Source organism: Acinonyx jubatus, chromosome A1, assembly GCF_027475565.1.
Source record: "Acinonyx jubatus isolate Ajub_Pintada_27869175 chromosome A1, VMU_Ajub_asm_v1.0, whole genome shotgun sequence".
Taxonomy (NCBI): domain Eukaryota; kingdom Metazoa; phylum Chordata; class Mammalia; order Carnivora; family Felidae; genus Acinonyx; species Acinonyx jubatus.
In genome coordinates this window covers 70,530,419-70,547,936 of record NC_069380.1, presented here as the reverse complement: position 1 = coordinate 70,547,936, position 17,518 = coordinate 70,530,419, and the positions used below count along the sequence as shown (strand labels likewise).

General features: G+C 41.2%; 1 protein-coding gene across 3 annotated transcripts in view; it reads left to right on the top strand.

Moving 5' to 3' along the window:
• TMTC4 (transmembrane O-mannosyltransferase targeting cadherins 4) overlaps positions 1 to 13,068 on the top strand; it is a 64,906-nt gene extending 51,838 nt beyond the window's left edge. For all 3 annotated transcript variants that reach the window (XM_027065177.2, XM_027065179.2, XM_027065178.2), the window contains exons 15-18: positions 5,101 to 5,215; positions 6,685 to 6,797; positions 10,710 to 10,779; positions 12,436 to 13,068. In XM_027065177.2, coding sequence (XP_026920978.1) covers positions 5,101 to 5,215; positions 6,685 to 6,797; positions 10,710 to 10,779; positions 12,436 to 12,584 — 447 coding nt within the window. In that variant the 3' untranslated portion in view covers positions 12,585 to 13,068. The remainder of the gene's footprint in view (positions 1 to 5,100; positions 5,216 to 6,684; positions 6,798 to 10,709; positions 10,780 to 12,435) is intronic.
• Positions 13,069 to 17,518: the final 4,450 nt, after the last annotated feature.

Genomic DNA, 17,518 nt, shown 5'->3' with positions numbered 1-17,518 from the left:
AATAAAAGAAGTTTTTATATATAATTTTCCAGATTTTATCCAACCTTGTGCACAGATAGGATTACATCAAAGTTGTTTTAAAGAGATGCCTATTTATCCTCACTTTAAGGGTCCTGAAGACTTGCTTTTATGGAGTCCTTGTGTTATCAAAACAAGTCAGTCCCAAAACTGGTTGAACATCCAAGTCTTTCCACCCATCCTGGATTTAGGGAATCAGAGGCTCCATAAAAGATCTGTATTTACAAAACAAACCAACAAAATTCCCTGGACATTTCAATACCCTGTTGTTGGCCCTGCATTTGGGAAGCAGATCTATCTGAGCTTTGAGCAGACAGACTGATCAGCTCAGAGCAGAAGAGACTATTTGGGGAGGACAACCTAGAAAACATGAGTTGCTTTAAGATTATTGAAAATCCAGTCTTCAGTTATTACCTTGATGGGAATATGTTTGGTCTAATCTGCTTTGTGTCTGGACTGGGTAGTCATGATTGTGCACATTGCAGAGGCTGAATTTTATGAACGGGGGAAACAAGGTGGCAGGAATGTGTGGCTAATGATGGTGACGTTCCACTTCTCCCACTGTGCGCACGTCACTTCAAATTATGCATAGATCACTTTAAATGGGCAGATACCGCTGGTGTTCTAAATTTTAAAGTGAAGTGGCTCCTGTGTTTATTTTTCAAAGAATAGAAGATGTGTTTCAGCTATGATGTATTCTAGGAAGCTTCCATTTCTATATACCCACTCTAGTGTGGAAGAGAGGAATTGTTTCTCCCTGGGCGTGGAAGAAAGTGACAGTAATGTGACGAAATCCGTGCAACAGCAAGATGTTTAAACGAGGAAAATTGATAGCAGGCAATTCCTGTTGTCCCACATAACTTTCTCCAGAGCCACTTGACCTTGGCCACATTTCTGTTTCCTTCTACATTTTAAAATTCTGATCTAGTTACATACATTGATGTTGAAGCAGCTTTCTCTGTGAAGCCTGAAGATTCAAGGAGAGCTATTATTCTAATGAGAAGCTGTCAAAGAGGGATAAAAAAGTTTCCTCTATCCTCTTAGGTTCTTTCTTTGGGGCCCTGCAAACCAGACTGACTACAGATTAACAAGAGAAAAGAAACAGAGTATATTAACACATGCATCATGCATACACATAGGAAAAATTCAGTGATGAGTAACTCAAAGAGACAGTCAGAACTTGGGCTTATATAGCATCTTAACAAATACATTTGTAATTAAAATACATTTGTAGAGAAGTGACAAAAGAAAGGAAGATGTTTTAGACTTCCAAGGGTGGCAAACTATCAGAGGGTAAATGCATATAGAAATTAATGAAGGTTTGTGTGGGTCCTCCTTCGTGGCCATAGGGGGTTTATGGCAGTCCTTACGTCACTGTTTCTGCTTTGAGTCAGATAAGGGAAGCTCCTGGAAGGCTTCTTTCTGCATCTGTTGAATCTCAATTGCCGTTAGTGCAATAATCCTTATGTCAAAGTGGTATATTTGGGGAAGCACATTTTGATACCCTACATTGTTCTCTCTGAGGAGGATGGTGGGAAGACAGTAAAACTTCACCTATAATGATATAAGTAGAGACCAAAAAATTCAGGCACATACAAAGCAGGATGGATCCTTGCAAAGTTAATGAAGTGAGAATGGGGGGTGGGAGCAAATTGGGTATTTTCTAAGTACTTGCACTGGGCAGTTATTACAGGGATTACTGTTTTTATTTACTGTGACTATTACACTAATACCTGCATGACATTGTGTTTGATATCCATATGAATTTTTCTTTCATTTTTTTTCTTCAGCGTTGAAGGTAGATTTTTAGATTATTGTTTGCAAACTGAGTGTATCTGCCTATAGTCTTCTAGGTTATACTTTCAGGCTCTAAAACTTAGCAGTCTTTTTCTTTCTCCTAGTAACTGCCTGTCACTGCAATTCCTTGGGGTTTGGAAAATAGAGAATTTATGCTAAATGAACCCTTTGTTGTTTTTTTTAAATTTTTTTTTAACGTTTATTTATTTTTGAGACAGAGAGAGAGAGAGCATGAACGGGGGAGGGTCAGAGAGAGGGAGACACAGAATCCGAAACAGGCTTCAGGCTCTGAGCTGTCAGCACAGAGCCCGACGTGGGGCTCGAACTCACGGACCGTGAGATCATGACCTGAGCCGAAGTCGGCCACCCAACCGACTGAGCCACCCAGGCACCCCTAAATGAACCCTTTGTAAGAGTTATGTCCAAAGAAAGGAAAATAGAATATAAGATTTGGGATTTTATCCATGTACACCAGTCCTTGGGATTCATTCCCACTTTCACATAGAAGATCATCTGTTGTATTAAGTGTGTTGAGACCTTGTGCCACTCTCTGTGTGTATTGTTTACTAATTATGCTACCATAAAATGATCTTCCTATGTTCCCTTCTGCCAACTGCTCTTGCTTATTTAAAGATTTTTCTCTCCATTGTTGTTTAATTATCCAGCTTTTGCCTGCTTGACAGCTTAAAAGCATTAAGAGCTTAATCTTTAACAGCTCAACCAACACATTTATATATTGGTGAATAAGACGAACTTAATAACAAAATTTCTTTTTAAAAATCCTCTTTAGTCACTCTTTAGTAATGACAGAAATGTGTTTTGATTTCTGCACCCATATAAGAAGGGAATATAATGTAGTTTTCTTGTGAAATAGAAAATTAGGAAAAGCTGGATTATTTGGGATACGTTACTATTAGAGAATTGCAGTAATAGTGACTGGAGGCATTACTAGAGACAGTTCATTCTGCAAGAACTGATTGTATCAGTCAGGAGCCATTTAGGAAAACAGAAGCTATGCGATTTTATTTTATTTTATTTTATTTATTTTATTTTTTTTTATTTTTATTTTTTAGTAATCTCTACACCCAACATGGGCTCGAACTTACAACCCCAAGATCAGGAGTCACATGCTCTTCCTAAGCCAGCCAGGCACCCCCATGCTAAGTATTTTAAATAGAGAAGATTCAGTGCAGAGAATGGGTTAGACAACTGTTGGAAGGCTGGAAGATAGAACTGGTTAGATGACATGAACTGTGAGAGTGTAAGGAAACCCTGTAGCATTGGGGTAACAAACAAGAGGAAGTGGTGCCACCAGAATAGAAGGGCTCAGAGAGGGGGCTACCATCTCAGGAGCTACCATAATCTCAAGAACTAAGATCATGAAGAAGGACCACTGCTTCCAGCCCGGCACCATGGAGGTGGGGGGTGGGGGGTAGGGGGTGGGAGGAATTGCCCCATCAGACGCACCGCCAAGGAACAGGAGCAACCATGGGAGAGTGGGGGAAAGGGCCCCTCTTCAAGCCATCTGATGTCACCTGTGGCTCCTGTTGGCAGAAGCCTAACAAGGGGCCCAGTGGCAAAGGACTCTGGGAAATGCATATTGCAGAGTATAGAAGGATGGGCATAGAGCTAAGAGGTAAATAATGTGCTCATTGCCTGTCTACTTTCTGGATGGTAGTTCTGGCTAAGTCACCATTTTCCTCGGCTTCCCTTAAAGTGTTGTTCACTTTGTATTGATAATCTAAGAAGGGTAAAGGTTGAGACAAAATAAAAGTAAATTTTGCCCGATTCAGTTTGTTGTTATTCTTCAGTAAATAGTAATAAGAAGAAGAAGAAATAATAACCTATGTGAAGAATTTTGGTGTTGTGTTAATGAAGTTATGTTGGTTTGCCTGTGTGTTAGAAAGAATGTCATCACAGATTTTGCCCAATTAACTCAAATGAATGTCACTTGCTAGAGAGAATTGACCAAGAAATCAGTGGAAACTCAGATTCAGGCAATTAAATGTTGATATAATTAGCACCCTAAGTTATTTTACTTTTTGAACTTTTCACATCATTTCCTTGTTTAAGGGTGAAATATTGTGACCTGAGTTTCTGAGCCTCCTGAGAAATCTGACAACATCTTTAGCAAATGGATATTTATAAGGTTTCCATAATTAAAACTTTCTTTTTCTTGCATCATATGTCACCTGTTTACCATGTGGGTCATGAGAAAATAAAAACGTTTCTGTCCTCTAATGAAAAGACAGACTTGCCAGTAAGGAAGGAAATTGCCTTGACCTTGGATAAATTGTTACCGTGTGTAGTTTTTGTAGAGTGAAAGGAAGTTCATTCACATAAGACATGGGCATTTGAACGGAGTTAAGGCAAGAGGTTCACCTGCTAAAAAATCCATCATTTTCTGCCTCGGAATGCTTTTATTAACTATGCAGATTGAGACCCAGGCTTTCTGTGCTGTTGTCAGTGTTAAACAACAGGCCCTCTCAAAAGAAAGCAACAGATCATTCTCTCCTTCCAAAAGGAGGCAAACAGGCTTCAAATTGCCAAGATGGGGGTGCCTGGCTGGCTCCATCAGTTAAGAGCGTGTGACTCTTGATGTCTGGGTTGTTAGTTCGAGCCCCACGTTGGATATAGAGATTACATAAAAATAACATCTTAAAAAAAATTGCCAAGGTGTTTCACATTGCCGCTTAAGATTTTTCCAAGGAGTTTACTGAGTATGTCTAACACACTCATCGTTTTCTGTGTAGCTTAGATGTAGGCAGAAACCACCTACTAGAACATTCTTCACATGGCGAATTCGTCATATGTAGCTGTTAATCACATTAAATATTTATTTACCCCTTTGAATAATACCTTATCAACGATAGACTATGTGAAGTCTTTCTGTAAAAAGAATAATGATTCGGTTTTTAATTTTTGTCTCTCTAGTAGTCTCAAATATGATTTGACACCTGGGATCACTAAATTATGAATTATAGTTAAGAGGTTGTAGGCTTGGGAACTAGACTACCTGGTTCTCATCCCCACTCTGCCATTTCTAGATGTGTAACTTTGGGCAAGTTACTTAATTTTTCTGTACCTCTGTTGTTTCATCTGTAAAATGGGGATAGTTATGTACTTCAGTGAGGTATTTTGAGATTCAGCAAGTTAATACGAAAAATTAGAAGTTCTGTAATTATAAGTTAGGCTTGGTAGGTGTTTGGTTTTGGGTTTGGTTATGTCCTAGAGGAAGCAAGAACATTGGAATACTGATTTTTGGGGGCCATGCTTTGTTTCCAGTACGCAGATCTGAATCGTCATGTCGATGCATTGAATGCGTGGAGAAACGCCACTGTGCTGAAACCAGAGCACAGTTTGGCCTGGAACAACATGATCATACTCCTTGACAATACAGGTACGGAAAGGTGAATTAAATACATTGGAGGAAATGGAGCCATGATGCGGTGCCATTGAATACTTAGGAAACAGATTAGCGTGCTTTTTCTTTCTCTAGTGTGTATTAGTTTTAAAAAAATAATATGGGGTAATACAAAAATGTCTGTTCTTCTAGAAGACAGAGTTTCCTTTGACCTATTGAAACAGGTATGTGTGGGAAAATGACACTTTACTTGGAATTAGTGCTGAGCCAGGGGTGAAGATGGGTGCTAAGATCTCGTTTCGTCTGAAGTGTGTTATCTAGCATTGCCCGTCCCCATGCTAGAGGCACCAAAAGAGCAAAAATGGCTTCTGGGTTTTCGACCTGTGAAGACCATGCTCTAAAGTTCATGGACTGTTGTCAAAGGAGATGCCCTCAAACCTACAGTCAGAGTCATGGGTTCTTCTTTTAGATAGGATGCTAACAGACTTGATGATGTGGTTCCTCAGCCCAGATCTTAGCTCGGTCAACCAGGAGTTACCCTGCTCCCCTACTTTTGATAATCCAAACAGCCCATAAGAAATGATAGTTTCAATTTGGCAGAATTTCAAGCTAGTGAGCCATCTAAGCAGTGCTTCTAATGAAAATACAAAATGTATACTTCGATATGATAAATACTCAGTTATTAAAGTGTTACTGTGGATACTCTTATGGTGCAGACTTGTTTTCTCTGATGTGGGTATAACTGGTATCTGGGAAAAAATTAAAACTAGGTTTTATATGCTTTTAAAGAATTTAATCAAAAGCTGTTTGTATATTATGTTAGAATTGCACTAGACTGCAGTATCTTTGCAATTTATGGGGTTGTGTGTGTGTGTGTGTGTGTGTGTGGTGAGTATGTATACGTGTGTGGTGTGCTATGTGTATGTGTGTTATCTGTGTGCACGTGTGTTATGTGTATATGTGTGTGATGTGTGTGTTGTGTGTTTGTATATGTGTGTGCTGTGTATGTGTTATCTATAGACGTGTGTTATGTGTTGTGTGTATATATATATGTGTATGTTGTGCTGTGTATATGTAATGTTTGTGTATTGTGTGTATGTATATGTGTGTTGTGCTGTGTGTATGTGTGTTATCTGTGCATATGTGTGTTACGTGTTGTGTATGTGTGTGTTGTGCTGTATGTGTGTTATGTGTTGTGTGTATGTGTATGTTGTGTGTATGTATATGTGTGTGCTGTGCTGTATGTATGTATCATCTGTGTATATGTGTGTTATGTGCCATGTGTGTATGTGTCTGTGTTGTGTGTATGTGTGTGTGTGTGCTGTGTGTATGTATGTGTTATCTGTGTGTGTGTGTTCTGTGTTGTGTGTGTGTGGTGTTTGTGTGTTGTGTGTATATTGCATGTGTATATGTGTGTTATGCATTCTTCATTGATTTTCTTAAGTCATACCAGTACAATGTTAACATGTTGTTTTTTTTTTAATTTTTCTATGCTTTCCTTGCAGGTAATTTAGCCCAAGCTGAAGCAGTTGGAAGAGAGGCGCTGGAATTAATACCTAATGATCACTCTCTGATGTTCTCGTTGGCAAATGTGCTGGGGAAGTCCCAGAAATACAAGGTGTGTAAACTGCAGGCCGTTATTTCTTGCAATTAATGCCAGCATCTGACAGAAGCCATAAATGTTACTTCTGCCCAGTTAAATTCAGAATTAGGCAAAAACAGTGGGGGCAGTGTACCAGTGTGGCTTGGTCAAAAAGATGGATTTGCCCAAAAGATGGATTTGCACAGTCAGACTTTGTGTCCTTTCTCATCAGAATTCATCACCATTGCTCAAATGTGGGTGGGGAGGAGAAGCCCAGAGCGGAGGCAGTGATGCCCCAGCCCCAACCCTGGCACGAAGTTGTTTGATTTTGTCCCTCGCAGGCAGGTGGGAGCTCTGATTTGTTGGTGCGGTCTTCTGCACAAAAAAATTCCAGCCCATGAGGAATGCAGGACTGGTTCTTGCCCATTTAGAGTTTTTCCTCATCTAGAGTTAAGCTGTAGGTCATCTGCAAGGCCCTGGAAGTGTCTGACCAGTGGAACCAAAAGATACTAGATTTAGGCTCCCAGGACTGGCCAGGAGTGACAACTGCGAATCAGAAGGCGCACGGCACCCTGTGGCCTGAAGGGGACTCTGTGTTCCTAACATCAGTGATCTCAGACTTCAAGTGTGCGGCTCAGAACCAGTGAGGGAGTGTATTAGATACAAATGCACAGATTCCTCCCCACAGGATGCTGTCTCAGTCGACAGGGTGGAGTCAGGGACTGTGCACTTGCAGCTAGCGTCCTAGGTTTCTAACACAGATGCTACAGAAAACACACTTTCAGATGCAGTGCCTTCATCCTCTGTGGCAGCAATTTTTCTTTCAGAATCAGGAGCTGTATCGAATGTTGATCACACCGGGCCTAAAGGAAGTGATTCATTCATGTGTGTTCCATGTTACCTAACTTCTCCTCTGCTCATCACATACCATTATCGGCATAGTTTTCCAAAACAACAGTAAGATAGTTCATGCATGTCTCATTTTTAAATATCAGGGAGTTTGATGGCCCCGGTTAATATTTTGATGTTTCTAGATTTTGCTCCAGAGATGACTTTTTGAGGGGGTTAATTTTTATTTTTTATGGACTTACCGGTATGGAACCAGGGAAAGAAGGCAAGTTTTGTGGTTTTCCCTTCTACCGACCTCTCCAGGCATCCCCGTCAGCCTGGGACGGGTTGGGAGTGTCCAGTGACCAGCTACAGCCAGTCATTTTCAAGATGCAGCCTATGTAACCATTGTGTTGATTTTTCTATCACCCCACAGCCTATAAACTAGAACTCTATTAAGGTGATAGAACCCACGGTTCATTTGGCTTCCAGTTCATATCATTTTTTTTTCCCAGATAAAGTAGAAAAAACTCCATAGAGCAGAATGGAGAAATGGGTTTCCTATTTCTCTACACATTTTGCATCCTAATTGTGTGGGCCAGGGTGCTGAGTCTAAGATGAGGAAACAGAAGATGAAATCCGAAATAAGAACCTTGCAATAGTTCTGCCAACAGGAGGGACGTGATGTTACTCCCTGAGCTGTGGTGTCAGCCACTGGGTGCTTGCTTCATATATTGTTTTAAGGTCAGGATTTGGAATTTAGATTTTCCTCTCACGATGCTGCAGAAGTGACCCCCATTGCTGTTGGTCAGCTACTTCTAGTCCTTGAAGGGCACTGGGTGGGGACTCTCTGCAGAGGTGGCAAGGTAGTGGGGACTTAGGGATGGAGAGTCAGGACAGGTGTCTGCTGTCTATATAACTCACTTTGCCTAAGACTTTGTTGTTCTGTATTATCATTAACTTGACAAATCTCATTAGTGAGCCTGGAGACTTCACGAGGGCAGAGCCCCAAGTCCCATTTTTACAACTCCTCTGCTATCCAGCGTGCTAATGGGCATTTATTAAGTGCTGGTTACAGCTGTGAAATGGCTGAATGCTTCCCACATTTGGCCGTGAAACATTCAGGCTTCCAGATTCCCTCTTAAGACATTGATGTGCACAGTGATCTGTATCTGTGCACAATGCCTTGTGCCCCTGTGATTATGGGGCAGATTGTCATCTGAGCAGCCCTGTTACCTAACAGCAGCCCCTGAAGCATCCTTTCATGGCCACCCCACTGTTACATAACCGAGATGGAAGCATAGAACCTCTCTTTCCTCCTGATGCCCCTTCTGTCAGTGTGCCATTTTTAAACTCGGGAACTTTGACTTAGTTTTTCCTCCCCCATTACCTCACTCAGCCTCCTCACACCCCCACTCAAGGTTCAGGCTCTGCCTTGCCAAGAGCGGCAGCCCCCCAAGATGGTACAAGCCCTGCTCCTCTCTCTACACATGCCATCCTGAACACCACCGTGTCCTCCAAACCTGACTCTGACTCCACGTCCTCCTGAATGGTGTCCACACTCACGGGCATTTCAAAAATTCCTTAAACGAATCCAGAGTCCCCCGAGAACTCCTAACTTGCTTTTTCTCTCTCCATCAGTTGTCTCTAATTAACTCTGCTTCCTTTGCAAGTAGAGAAGCATTTTAAAGTAGATTTAGATTCCCTGGACTTCCTATTTCTCAGATTTTAGATTAAATGGTAATATTTGAAAGTCATCAGAAAGCGTAGGTACTTAGAAACCACTCCAAATCTATGCAATCCATTTGGTTTCTTTTTTACCAGCATACCTAATATGTCAGGAAAACCTTACACTTCCTTGAATGAGTTTCAGCGACCACAGCTTGGAACGTAGACATTGACTCTGAGCTCCGGAAGTGCTGTTTGCTGACATCTTGTAACAATGTCTTCATTTAGTCCTTTTTGGACAACATCTCCAAAATATAAAATTTTCTCTGCCAGCTCTCTCTAAAAAGGTTGTGGCTTCAGAGCTGTTTGCCCAAATGCCCGGCCTGTTTCTCAGGAGTACCATGGGCCATCACAGGGCAAGGAAATTGGTCCTTCTAGACTTTATAAAATGCACGATCCTAGATATTTTCCAGGAAGCCCACCTGGAAAATTCACAGAAGGTGCAGCTAGAAGGAGCAAACCTGTCCCCCATCCACCAACTTTAGTTGTTTAAGCTTACTGTTTGATACTCACTAAAGCATGTGTGGCCCTTCAGTAGCACAAATGTAGACGGGTGTGAGTAGCTACCCCCGGCAGATGTCAGCAAAGAACAGTTCGGCATCTTTATCTCCCAGCATTATGGTAGAACGGGACCATCCAGGCAGCCATGGTCACATGATGATCAGGTAAAAAAACACTTGGCCGTGCCTTTTCGCAGCCCGATTGGAAATGAGCACTATTTGGAGGAAATGCAAGTCCATACAAGAACCAGTTCACACACACCAGGGGCATTTGGTCATGGTCACATACAATCCTGCGACTGCTTACGTGACAGGTAGTTGTCTCTCCCTGCTTCTCCCTGCTTATTTTTCCAGCTGAATGAGTCCCTTCTGGATTGCTGAGGGGTTGTGAGTCTTGGGGGGATTAAATCGGCCCCAGCTCCTACCTTGAGAATCCTAGAAATGAATTCATTGATGCTGAATGAAAATGACGCTTTTGTGGGTGTCCTCAACAGCCTAGCCCTTTCCTGGTCATTTGACTCTGGCTCATCCTCCACTGCACCCTGAATCGAGCTACTTGCTTCAAGTTGCAAACTTTCAGCCACTTCTGGGAGGCAGGTGGCAAAGCTCATTAGCATATTCGTGCTCTCTCTGCAGCCACCTTTGCTCTCCGTTGCCCATCTTCCCCTCACTATTGTTCTGTCCCCTTTGCCCTGTCACACACTTCCCTGATTGCCCTTCAGAACCTCTTAACGGGGTATGGCCTCGCTGGCCTTCCCAAATGTTTCTGGGAGAAGGATGCAGTGTCACAAAACAACGTTTGAACAGTTTTAAATGTTTGAAAACTGTACACAGCAAAACTGTGTGTTGCTTTTGCATCGTGCAGTACCTTATTTTTTATATCATTCTTCAGGAATCTGAAGCTTTATTCCTCAAAGCAATTAAAGCGCATCCAAATGCTGCAAGTTACCATGGCAATTTGGGTAAGGAAAATTTTCAATTTGAATCATATCAAAAGTCCGTGTAAGTTTAAAGAAATGGGTGCATTCTGTAATATCAATGTAGAGAAAGTAGTTTTTAACAAATCTAGCCTGCATTGGTCTTTATAATCTGGTTCTAAGATGTGGGTTTTTTTTTTAAGTTTATTTATTTATTTTGAGAGAGAGAGAGAGAGAGAGAGCAAGCAAAGAGGGAGGGACAGGATCCCAAGCATTCTTCATGCTGTCAGCCCCATGTGGGGCTCAATCCCACAAACCATGAGATCATGATCTGAGTCGAGATCAAGAGTCAGATGCTTAACCGACTGAGCCACCCAGGTGCCCCTCTAAGATGTGTTTTTTTTTAAAGAAATTATTACATTAAAAAGGTAGCAAAATAGTAGTCCTATGTATAAGTTGTAACTGTATGACCAGACCAACACCCAAAATTCCCCACTCAGTTTATCCCCTTCTTATGATAAACTTCGAGTTTCTTTCTTTGTGTGAAAGATCCTAGAATGTTAAACACAGAATTACTTTGGAAGTTTCTGGTCTAACTTACATCCTTTCCTTTATTCCATAGAGGACCTTCCATTATAGCCTGGTCTCCACTGTGTTCTTATGTTCTCTTAGGTCTCTGCTAAAAGTGCATTTACAGGGGCGCCTAGGTGGCTCAGTCCTTTAAGCGTCTGACTTTGGCTCAGGTCATGATCTCACAGTTGATGGGTTCGAGCCACACATCAGGCTCTGTGCTGACAGCTCAGAGCCTGGAGCCTGCTTCAGATTCTGTGTCTCCCTCTCTCTCTGCCCCTTCCTCACTCACATTCTGTTTCTCTCTCTCTCTCTCAAAATGAAGAAAGATTTTTTTTAAAAAGGTTATAAAAAAACAAAATTAAATTAAGGTGCATTTACAATTATTTATTCTCTAGAATTCCTTTTTCCATTTTTATATCTCAATAATTACCATTTTTAGAGTGTCATGTCAATGCTTAGAATGCTCAGCATGTGACTATGTTTTCACCAAATCAGTTCCCTACAGACTCTGTAGCTACTCATCATGAAAGTCACAAAGCAGCAATAGTTACTCTTCCACCCATGTAAAAAATTAGTTTCACTTACAAAATCATGATAATAATCAGACACTTACCATTCTAATAGATTTTAACTATCATTTTATGGTCAGATTTTGATGTGAGTGCCCTTATTCCTAGCTAACAACAAACAAGCTAGTATTTTGACAAAAGATGTAGGGGAATCATTATTCAGATGCTGGACTTGGCGCATGGTCGGGGCCCTGAGACATACCAGAGCCCAGCCATATCCAGCCTGACTTCCTGGAACTTTCATGGCAACTTTGAGAACCTTGATGTAATCTTAGTTTCCTTCTTTATGTAATAATGTTGCTGTAAGAAGATGGGTCATATCTAGTGATCTGCAGAACCCCAGGAGTAACGGGAGGTGGTTAAACAGACAATCACCAGGGAGTGTGGTTATTAAATAAAGTTTGCGGCACAAACAATATTATTTGAAACAATGATTTTTGAAAACTCTGTGTGTGTGTGTGTGTGTGTGTGTGTGTGTGTGTGTATTGGCACAAGTGGTTGGGAATACTGTAAGGTATTCAGAAGCATTTCCAATGAAATCCCTCTCTTGCTATTTCAGCTGTGCTTTATCATCGTTGGGGACATCTAGACTTGGCCAAAAAACACTATGAAATCTCTCTGCAGCTTGACCCCACTGCATCAGGAACTAAGGAGAATTATAGTCTATTAAGAAGAAAGCTAGAACAAAAGCAAAAGAAAGACGTCTGATCCTTTTTCCTTCATTTTTTGTTTGTGTGCATGAGGCGTATCATTAATATGATATGGTTGTGTTTAACCATTTAAAGGTCCTACATGTTGTTTGACTGTTTTTTTTTTCTATGAAAACACGCAAAAAGACACGCAAAAAGATTACAGCACCAGCAGTATACTCTTCTTGAATGCTCGATGTGGTTTTTGCATTGAAATTGTATTTTTTCAGACAACTCAAATGTAAATCCTAAAATTCCAAAAATGAAATCTTTTTTAATTAAAAAGAAAAAAAGAGAAAAAAAATTAGGTGGAGCAGAATGTAAAATTAAATCTGCATATGGGGTGTGAGCCACGTTGTACAGAGACTAACACTATTAAATGTCAGTTGTGAACAAGAAATCATAAATGGACTCCCACGGTTTATATAAATATCGAATATGTCTGTATATTAGAATTTTTATTTAATGACAAGAAAAAGTAAATTAAGATTTTTGTTTCTTTATCTTTTTTTAACAATAGACTATGAATTTCCCTTGTAAGGAAATATGTTTATTTGTATTTTTATGTTTTAAACAGGGCAAATAATTGAATGAAGAATGGAAATTTTAACATCTAGTATATTTATATACTTTCCCGTCATTGGAAGACTCACTCCTGCAATCATTCTTGGATTCTCCGATTTGTGCAGCTTCATGACAAAGGAAATTATGTAGTATTCACATTCTATATAAGCTGTTGGTATTAATAGTAAATTCAAGCCATGCTTTAGGCAAAAGCAGGCAGTCAGCCTGATGTTTTTGTTTTTGTTATATACAGTATTAAGAGGGTTACATATCTCTGTAAGTTGCTTTTTTTAAGTTTTTAGCTATAAGGCAGTGTTCTGTTCGGCTTAATGGAACCACAGTCATTACTATATTCAGGAAATGCAAGAGGTAGATTTTATCTTAAAAAGAGCCACATTTGGGGAATTTGTGGTATTTTTAAGAATTGAATTTTTTTCTATTTTATTTGATCAAGATAATCCTTTTTGCTTTATTCTTCTGTATATGGTGTTGACCTAATGCTTTATGCAACCTCTATAATATCTTATGCAGTAAAATTATTACACAGGCTGGTATAAAAATGTATTGCCTTCTTAATAGGTGATTTTCAAGCTCATGAACTTTGTGTCTTCCTTTCCCTTAAAATGAAATCCAAGTGACCAATTCATCCTTTTTCATATGTGGCTTCTCTTTGGTGTTAGAGACCATTTAATACAATTGTCCTCTATCCAAGTTTAGAGAATGGGATGAACGGATCCACAATGAGATGAGTTTAATTCTCTACACTCACATTTTGGGGAGCAGATCTGCAATGAATTGTAATTTACAAATTGTGACTTATGATGGTTGAGGTACATCAGGAAAGAAAGTACTGGTGTGTGACATACATCAGAAAAGGAAGTGCTGTGTTTCAAACATTTTTTAAATGGTCCCAAAATAACAGTAACAATTTATAGATCTCTTAGGGGCGGGAGCTGTCTTATTCTTATTTATGTTCCTACAGTGCTTAGCTCAACAGATAATAGATGCACTATATGCTTGTCGATCTTTGTTTTGAAAGCAAATTTCTTTCTTTATAACAGTACTTGCCTTTTGAGAGTAAAGAAAAATATTTATTGTAAAAGCTCCTTCAGGAGTTTTTTTCCTACCAATACTAAAACTTTAGTGTCAAACCATGACATGCACATCCGGGACCCCTGCCTACAGAAGGAATCCCCTTAGCTTCCACTGCCCCATCTCTCAGGATTTCCATTATGGCTGTCTTCTCTGCAGAGAAAACAGTCATTAATTTGATTGATACTTTGGGCAGTCTTCTGTCTCCGCAGATCTTGGAAGTGCACCATGCTGGCGCTGGCCCTTTTCTCTCCACCTTGAGGTGGCCACCCTCTGCTTCTTGGGTTTCCTTCCCAACAAGCGGGAAGTGGGAGTCTGTCTCTCATTTCCCCTCTTATTTTATTTTAATGTTTTCAGTGCTAATCACAGTAGGAGGTGGAGTGAGGGGGGGGGGGTGGTTGTCAAAACAGACATGGGAGGAGTGTCCAGGTTGAGAAATCTGAGAGCCTGACCATCATCCTATAGCTCCCTAATGGTGAGATCCCACACACACACACACACACAAAAAGGCAGTTTGTGGTTGTCCTCTGTTTGCTACATTTCTTCCCTGTTTATATTCAGCCTTCCAGTAGTCCTTAAAAGTTTCATCCTTAGGGGCACTTGAGTAGCTCAGTCAGTTAAGCATCCAACTTTGGCTCAGGGTATGATCTCAAGGTTCATGAGTTCAAGCTCCCCATTGGGCCCACTGCTGTCAACATGGAGCTCACTTCGAATCCTCTGTCTCCCTCTCTCTCTACCCCTGCCCCACTATTTCTCTCTCTCTCTTTCAAAAGTAAACATTTAAAAAGTTTTGTGGTACAGGGCGCCTGGGTGGCTCAGTCGGTTGAGCGTCTGACTTTGGCTCGAGTCATGATCTCACAGTTCATGGGTTCGAGCCCCGCATCGGGCTCTGTGCTGACAGCTTAGAGCCTGGAGCCTGCTTCGAATTCTGTGTCTCTCTCTCTCTCTGCTCCTCCCCTGCTCATGCTCTGTCTCTCTCTCTCTCTCTCTCCTTCAAAAATAAATAAAAACATTTTTTAAAATTGTAAAAAATGTTTTGGGGTACCTAGGTGGCTCAGTCAGTTAAGAGCCCAACTCTTGGTTTCGGTATAGGTCATGATCTCACGGTTGGTGAGTTTGAGCCCCATGTCAGGCTCTGTGCTGATGGTGTGGAATCTTCTTGGGATTCTCTCAAAATAAATAAACTTCAAAAATAAATAAATTTAAAAAGTTTCATCCTTAGACTTAGCCTACTGCCTTGATGGGGCTCTCTGGGGTTCTGATTCTACCCTATTTATTAAGCATGGTCTTTACATTTATTCTATTTCAAATGACTGACTTAAAATACCATGCAGAATAAAAGGTTGAGCCCCATAGCACAGCAGTGGACATCTATGTCTGTATTCCCATCCTTCAGCTTAGACTTTGGGGTGAGAAAACCTAGACTTGGGTCTTGGTTCTCCCACTGTGATGTCATAGGCAAGCCATTTAGCATTGCTTAAGCCCCAGTTTCTCATCTGTAAAATGGAGATAATACAGCCTCCCTCACCTTAATGAAGTACTTGGCCCAGGAGACCCTCAAAAAATGACAGATTGGAATTTTGGAAAAGGGTGTAGATTTTTGCAGCAAACAGATTTGACCTTAAATACATTCATTCCCTCAGTCAACAAATCTAAGTGCCTGCTGTGTGCCAGATACTCTCCTAGGCAGAGGGAATACAGTGGTGAGCAGAAGTGGATATGACCCTTTGCCTTCATGTAGGGGATAGTACAGTGAGAAGCTATAATTATCACGTAGTCATATAATTAATGATAGAAGAGGGAGACCGGATCTTGCCTGAATAGTCAGGAAGGGGTTCCCTGAGGTGGCTTTTGAACTGAGATTTGAAAGGCAGAGGGGAATAAGATCACTCTAGGTCAGTAGTTCTCACTCACAGGAGATTTTACTCACAGGGGACAGTTGGCAATGCCCAGAGATGTTTTTGGTTGTCAGAACTGACGGTGAGTGGGAGGATGTTACAATTACACATCCTACAATACACAGGACAGCCCCCACCAAAGAAAATGATCTGGCCCAAAGTGTCAGTAGTGCCAAGGTTGAGAAAACCTGGACTGCATACATAAGAAAACCCACATGCAAAGGCCCTTCCTTGAGAAAGCTAAAGTACTTGCTGAACAAAGTCCAAGGGGAAGGGGGAGGGGCACTTGCTGGAGCAGGTAAAAGTGACCAGGACCAGATGGTCCTTAACCATGGGACACTGCAAAGCAGGGTGGGGGGCAGGGGGCAACATGACCAGATGTCTATTTTGAAAAGATCACTTGGGCTGTCAGTGGAGACGAAATTGTAAGGAGGCAAACCAGTGAAGAGACCACTCCATGTGGCCAGGGGAGGGATGAGGGGGCTTGCTGTAGCCAAGTGGCAGTGAAGTTGGAGACATGGGAACTGACCTAAGAAATGCTCAGGAATCAATTGGTGATGGGTAGAAGGAGAGTGGGTGAGGGAATGCCTGTGTTCCCATACGGTTACACATAGAAGCCAACAGTCAGGACCTCAGACTGGTTGGAGTTTAGCTCTAGACAAGAGGAAATCAAGTCCATGCATGTAACAAGTTCCACATAGTGACAGATGTAGACACATTTGTACATTTGTATGCTTGGCCAATCCCCAGTTTGGGAATGAAAATCATCAGTAAGGCAAGCCAGAATCTTGACAGAGGCCCTGCCAAATATGGTGTCCAGCAGATGTTCGGGTCACTGGAGCCCCTTTCACTCTACAACACATTGGTCCCAATTTTGTGATTTTTATTTTGGGGCCCATCATGCATTCCCCCCACCTGGCCAAGTAGCACTAAACTTACAGCTCTCCATACTCTTTATCCCCATCTGGTGAGCTTCCACCCCTAGATTTCCACACACACATCTGTCTTTTTGACTAGTGTGCCTCCTCTCTTAAGGGCCTCTCTCTTTCAAACAGGGTCTAGCTTTTCAAAGCCCATCTCTCTTGACTCCCATCCTACTACATTCTGAATTGCTGTCACCCATCTTAGATTGTTTTTACTCTCACATTACTACTTTTTATTTGGAGGCCATGGTCAATTCACATGCAGCTGTAAGAAACAATATAGAGATCCCAATACTCTCTACACCCAGTTTCCTCCAATGATGACATCTTGCATGACTGTAGTACAATATCACAGGGAGGAAATTGGCATTGATACATCTACCAACCTTATTCAGATTTCACCAGTTTTGTATGCACTCATTTGCATATTTAGCTCTATGACACTTTATCATGTGTAGATTTGTGTGGTCACCACA